Source organism: Tenrec ecaudatus, chromosome 4 (assembly GCF_050624435.1).
Source record: "Tenrec ecaudatus isolate mTenEca1 chromosome 4, mTenEca1.hap1, whole genome shotgun sequence".
In the NCBI taxonomy this organism is placed as follows: Eukaryota; Metazoa; Chordata; class Mammalia; order Afrosoricida; family Tenrecidae; genus Tenrec; species Tenrec ecaudatus.
In genome coordinates this window covers 69063824-69069823 of record NC_134533.1, presented here as the reverse complement: position 1 = coordinate 69069823, position 6000 = coordinate 69063824, and the positions used below count along the sequence as shown (strand labels likewise).

The 6000-nt window shown below is 41.5% G+C and overlaps 1 protein-coding gene across 7 annotated transcripts in view; it reads right to left on the bottom strand.

Annotated features, from left to right (window-relative positions):
* Window positions 1-329: 329 nt before the first annotated feature.
* Window positions 330-6000, bottom strand: part of NUP98 (nucleoporin 98 and 96 precursor) — an 87152-nt gene continuing 81481 nt past the window's right edge. For all 7 annotated transcript variants that reach the window (XM_075546188.1, XM_075546184.1, XM_075546186.1 and 4 more), the window contains 4 exons: window positions 4380-4621; window positions 3767-3921; window positions 1310-1421; window positions 330-1190 (listed from right to left, as the gene is read on the bottom strand). In XM_075546188.1, coding sequence (XP_075402303.1) covers window positions 973-1190; window positions 1310-1421; window positions 3767-3921; window positions 4380-4621 — 727 coding nt within the window. In that variant the 3' untranslated portion in view covers window positions 330-972. The remainder of the gene's footprint in view (window positions 1191-1309; window positions 1422-3766; window positions 3922-4379; window positions 4622-6000) is intronic.

Sequence of the window (6000 nt, the reverse complement as noted above, 5' to 3'; positions counted from 1 at the left end):
TTTAATAAAAATCTTTACATAATCTTCATGCATAAAGACCCCGGGTGACCATGTTGTCTGTGACAGCCTAGGCCCCAGCTGTCTCAGGCCACTACCTGGGGCTCCCCAGAGCTGGCAACAGTGAAGCACAGGCTCTCTGCCTGCCTCTAGCGCCCAGCTCCTTGCCTGCATCAGTGATGGTTTTACCTTTGGGGCGGGCAAATGGAGGGTAGGAGATGCTCTGGGGCTAGAATGGAAAAGCTAAGGGGGGCTTATCCAACCTTGCACGTTTTATCTTCAATAAAGTCCAGACAGAAGGTCTAGCCAGGTGACCCAGAACTATGGGCCAAGCCAAGTTCTGGGGGTTTTAACGTCCCAAAGACACGGGACATGTGATCCAGGGCTGATGCACCTAAGGATGGTATGGTGCACATGGAACATTCTGGGGCAGGAACAAAACAAGCATGAAGACTGATCCTTCCACGGCATGCGCTCACTTCTATCAGAACACTCTGATCGGCTTCCTAACTCAATTCAAACTTTTGATGCCCAAACCCAGTGTTTACAACTTAAAGACAATTTCCTCCTCCCACCGTGGCAGCTATCTGGTAAGCACATACCCATGACCTGTCAACTCCTTCTAAAGAGTCCTAGCATAAAAGGACAACAGAGTGGCTTGGAGGGTCACAGACCCAGAATGGCTGGATGTGAAAAAGGATTCTATGGTTCTTTGGGGGAACTTTATTCACCATCTTTAAAAAGGGTGGGAGGAAGTCAATGGCCTTCAGGATGGTAAAAGGACACTTGGTTCCTTTTTTGGGTTCCAGAGCCCTTATACTATAGTCGTTATTAAGAAAAGCCCTGAACAACTGGAGGACGCTGGTTGGGCAGCAGGCAGGGAGGGTGGATTCCAGAGCCCAACACAGAGAATACAAGGACTGCCATGTGGTGAGTGTGAAAGAGCATGTGAGTGTGGTGGCAAGAGCCTACAACTCATTGACTTCCAACCGTCAGTTCTCGCAGGTAGGACTGTGTGAGGCTGCGTAGTTCTTCCAAGGCATAGTCTTCAGGCATGGGGAGTCTGCCGATGTGGGGAGCCAGCAGACGCAAAGGGACTCGCTGTGGGTCTGGTGTTGAGTCAGAGGTTGTATCAGGGGAATGCTGGAGGCTCAGTACCACCCGCAGTAGGTTTGCTATACGTTTGGCCATGTCTATAAAAAAAAAAAAATAGAGCAAGCACTAAGGATGGGGTGGAGGAGTTAGGGCTGTGGTAACAATCATAGATGCAGGAAGGAGGTAGGCAGGATAAGGGGAAATCTGAAAGGCTGACCTGATTGAGCCAGGCGGTCCTTGGCATTGTAACACTGGATCTGCTCTATCCGGTTGCACAATGAAGTCACTTTGGTATGTAACTGCTCTAGCTCATAACTTGAGCAATCCACCTGCACAGAAACAGGTAAACTAATTTAAATCAATCTTACTCATAGACTCTCTATGCAAAACCTATAAAACAGTGAGGGAAGGGGGAAAGAAATCTAAGAAACTGATTGGGAGTGTGAGGGAACCACCAGGCAGCCAGGAGGACAAGGTACTATGGTTAGCAATAGTACCCAACAGTGGACATAACCCTGCAATTGAGCAAGTCTTGAGATCACCATTCATGAACATGTGACTAGCAAGCTGTAATATGGCACAAACAGGAAATCTAGTTCTCAGATATATATGGCTTCTGAAAGAGTGCAGAATTTTTTTTTAAGTGCATACCAATTCTGAGAAGGGGAGCCAAATTTACTGCAGTCTTCTTTTTTAAAATACTGTATATACTAGGTAAGCTGACCCAGGTATCAGCCGAGGCACCTAACTTTACCACAAAAATACATTGTGTTGCAATCTTCTCCTATGATATGAATCTAATATAGGCTAATCTAGAGCTTGAAGTCATTAATAGCTAACTCCCTGAATATTTCTATTTTGTATTTCATAAAAATCCAAACATAATTTTCTACATCTGGACTTAAAAATCCTTACCCACTTTTACCATAACTGCTCTTCTTCCAGCCAGTGTTGCCCACCTTGATAAATGGTGCTACCTGGACATCAGTCGTCTGTCTCTTTCTTCCCCATACAGAATTACTTTGCTGCTATTGTTGTCATTTTTTAAGCCTGTCTCTTTCCAGAGCTCAATTATCTCTTCCTTATCATTCTACCTTCAGTGTCATCCAATCTACATCTATTTTCCTCCCACTCTATAGCCTATAATCTTTCCAGAAAAAAATCAGTATTTTTAACTCAATGTCTATATTCTGATTACTTTTCAGCAGCATTTTACTTTCATTTGTCACAAATAGGGTTCTGGCTAGGCCCTCTTGAAAATTCTTCCAGTAAATCATCTGTGTAAATCATCCTCTTCTAAACGGCTCACTCAGCCCTTCTAAGAACTCTCTCTCCTTGAGCACACATTTTATTTAGGCAGAGCTTACTACTTAATGTCTATACAAATACTGTTCATTTCCCCCAATCAGTCTTCACCTTGGCTTAAAAATGTAGGTAAGATATTTTCTCATAATATTCACAGAAAATTAGATGACTAATCTTGAAGAATCATAAACCACATAAATAATTCAAATAAATCGATGTAGCAGTTAAAAATGATGGGTACAAGTGAAACCTGAATTACAAGGAAGAGCCAATCCATCTGCCTAGACAAAAACAACAGCTAAAAAATGAGCAGCTAGTACAAAAGCCCTCCAGTGGGAACTGAAAGATGTGGGTATAGAACAAGGAAAAAGAACAAGAGAATACTGAAGCTGACAGGGGCCAAATTAAATAGTACAAAGGATCTTTAACCTAAGATCTTCAATGGGTTTGTGAATTTAGATGGGGGGGGGGGGGAATGTGGTTTCCCAACGGCTAACTAAAATTTAATGTTTCATTTAATTACGAATGCAGGAGTCAACTGTAAATATCAACTTTCCACCAACAAAAAATCACAGCTATTTTCAGATTATTTTATAGCCGATGACCTTAAAATATAGCTGTCTTTCTCAAATCACTCAGACTAGGTTGGCGAATGGCCTCTATTTGAGGTGCTGAGTACTGTCTACTCAGCCCTCTTGTCAAGTAATTACGACGCCACTAAACTCTAAGACATGAGGGATACACACATAGCTAGTACTGGAGGGAACTAGGAATTTTAACAGTCTGACTTCAAACTGAGTTCTTAACGGCTATAAAGTGTTGCCTTTAACCTTAAAATTAAGAAAACCTCCCATGTCTGAGGAGAGTTGTGAGAAAGTAATTGAAATATGGTCTGTGAGGCACTCTAGCGTCAATTGATTGTTTGGGTAGAAATTAAGGAAGGTGCAGAAGGTATTTTCAAAAGACTTGCACCCCATGTGTAATCTTTGTTTGGTCTACTGGCAGAAGATATTTTAATGATGATTAAAACTACCTTGATACTTCATTTTTGAAACATCTGTGGTGTGAAACAATTATCCTCACAAGATCTCTGACCTTAACTGTACCTCTCCACTCCTCCCAGAGTTTCTCATCCGCACTAGCGCTGGGACAAGGAGAGAAGGCTGAGCAGTCTGGGATGTCTACTGTGCACACAACTCGATAATAAACACGAAAAGTGTGTATGTTTTACTGCAACTACATCAAATTAGCATCACCAAAATACTCCTCCTGCAGAGTAGGTGTCCCTTCCAATGAGTTTTGTGAGAGCTCGTTAAGGCCTTATGAAGCATCTGGAAAGGAAAACCAGTTGTTTAAAGAACATAGGTACCTGTTGGATATGGTGGAGCATTTCAATGACCCGAATGTAGTCCAGGTAGACAAGCCCAGATGTCTCCCAGTCCTGGATTAAGCTGCTGCGTTCTGGAGGGGCCAGGTCCTCCAAGAACCCCTTCAGATAGTCATAGTTTTCATTAATGATGGCATCTGAAGAAAAACAATGGTAACCACAGTGTGCATAAGTACATAGTTGCAAGAAGTACAGGGAAAATACAGCGGAAATCTAAGACAGGAAGGAAAGAAATGTTGGGGCAAGACTTGTAAATTACAAATAGATATTCTAAATTTCTCCAAAGAAAAAAGCAAAGAACTAGCTTCAAGTCCACAAGCAGGTATTTTTGATATTGGTGAATGAAAACTTCCTAAAGAAACTAAGAACTTAATATAATTAGCATACATCAGGGATATGCTTAGCAAATTATAACTATAAACATTGTCCAGATCTGCTCTTTTAGCCCCTCACCCTGGTTAAACGTTTTTGGTACAGAGAGCTTTCTACAAATGTTCCATAAGTCAAGTCTGCTATGCCTATACTGCTCAGCATTTGTAGCCTGTCATGGAGGTTCAGGTGTTGAAAGTATAAGACCCCAACCTGAAAAACTCACCAGAAGCTAAGTGTCGGATGACAAGTTTGTGGCAGCAGTTCCAGTGCCCAGCTTTAAATAAATAGAGGGCCTCCGAGTGCTTGTCAGATTCCATGCGTGCTCGAACGGCTTTGGCCTCATGAATCCACTCAGCAGGCACACAAAGCTTCTGGGTCAGGAAAGTTTCCTTAGCCCAAGATTCAGGGGTCTCTGATAGCTGGCAGTGCCGGGTAAGCAGTTCTCGGACAGTCTTCTCTCGAACACTAGAAGAACAGGGATAAATTAGAATAAATCCCTTCATTATTGAAAAGGCTGTGTAGCCAGTCCTGAGTGGCCCTGTGACAGTCTTTCAAACCACAGGTCTCTGAGTGGATCACATGAAAGTAATCAAAAGCCATCAGAACAGCATTCGTTTTAAAACTGTTTCTGGTCAACAAGTCTGAAAGCAAATACATTAAGGACTGAAGTAGAGGGATTCTGCTCCATAGACTAGTCTTCTGCAGTTCACATCCAACCTTCTCCTGCTCCCTTCTTCTACATAGCCAACACACCAAAAATAGTATTTACAGCAAGGTCTCTCCCAGGTCTACATTTCTTTTAAAAGCTATCAGTTTTCCTAATCCACTTTCTCTTTAGCTTGGATCTTTACGACTTCCTTAAGGAGAGTTCTTTTTCTGCCTGAACCAAAGGACCAATCAGTCCTTTCAGTTTTTAAACAAAACTATTCTTCCTCACCTCAAACTTTTTCTGAATTTTTAAGAACTCCCAACTTCATCACAACTGCTTCCTTTTTATATCCCACAGCCATCTCACCTCACCATGTTAACATCATCCCTGAGTGTGTTTAAGTACATGGATTTGATAGGAGAGTGGGGCTATTGTGCTTCCTTGTAAAGGGAAAGCAGAAAGACATACTGCTTAAAGGGAAGGTAGTATTTTAATTTCACAATCATCTTTCAATTAGCAATTAACATCCACAGATTATAAAACTTAGTCTAAAGTAAATCAGTAATAGAGTTGCATAAGCTTTATCCTACCTGCACGCCAAAAATGTTACATGCAAGACCCAAAATTTAGGCAGGTCTACCTACCAAACCCAACTTCTTTCCATATCAAAGCTAGTATGAACAGCAGTGATTAAGAGCAGATTCTGGATGTCTGAGTTAGAAACTTCACATCATTTACTAGTTGGGATTATGAGCAAAAGGTATTTAATCCCTATCTACCTTGGATTGTTCATTTGTAAAATGGAGACAATAGGGGTGTCTATCTCAGCTTTATTATGAGTATTAAATGAGTGACTTTATACACTCAGAATATCATGTGTATGTAAACGCACTTATAAATAAAATACTACATAGACATTTTAGTTACTATTGTTAATTCCTTGCAGTGATTTTTAAAATTCAAAATAAATACTCCAACTGAATCTTAATCAAACCATGGAGAAAAAGCATTTCTCCAGTTCTCTTTCAGAATAGAGAAGCAAAACATCAAGTGCCTAATCACAGGGTTGTATGGATAAACAGAAGAGTATTAAATTTGAGGTGGGGTGTTGGATGGGGAGACGAGAGAGAGAGAGAGAGAGAGAGAGAGAGAGAGAGAGAGAGAGAGAGAGAGAGAGCGAGCGAGAGAGAGAGAG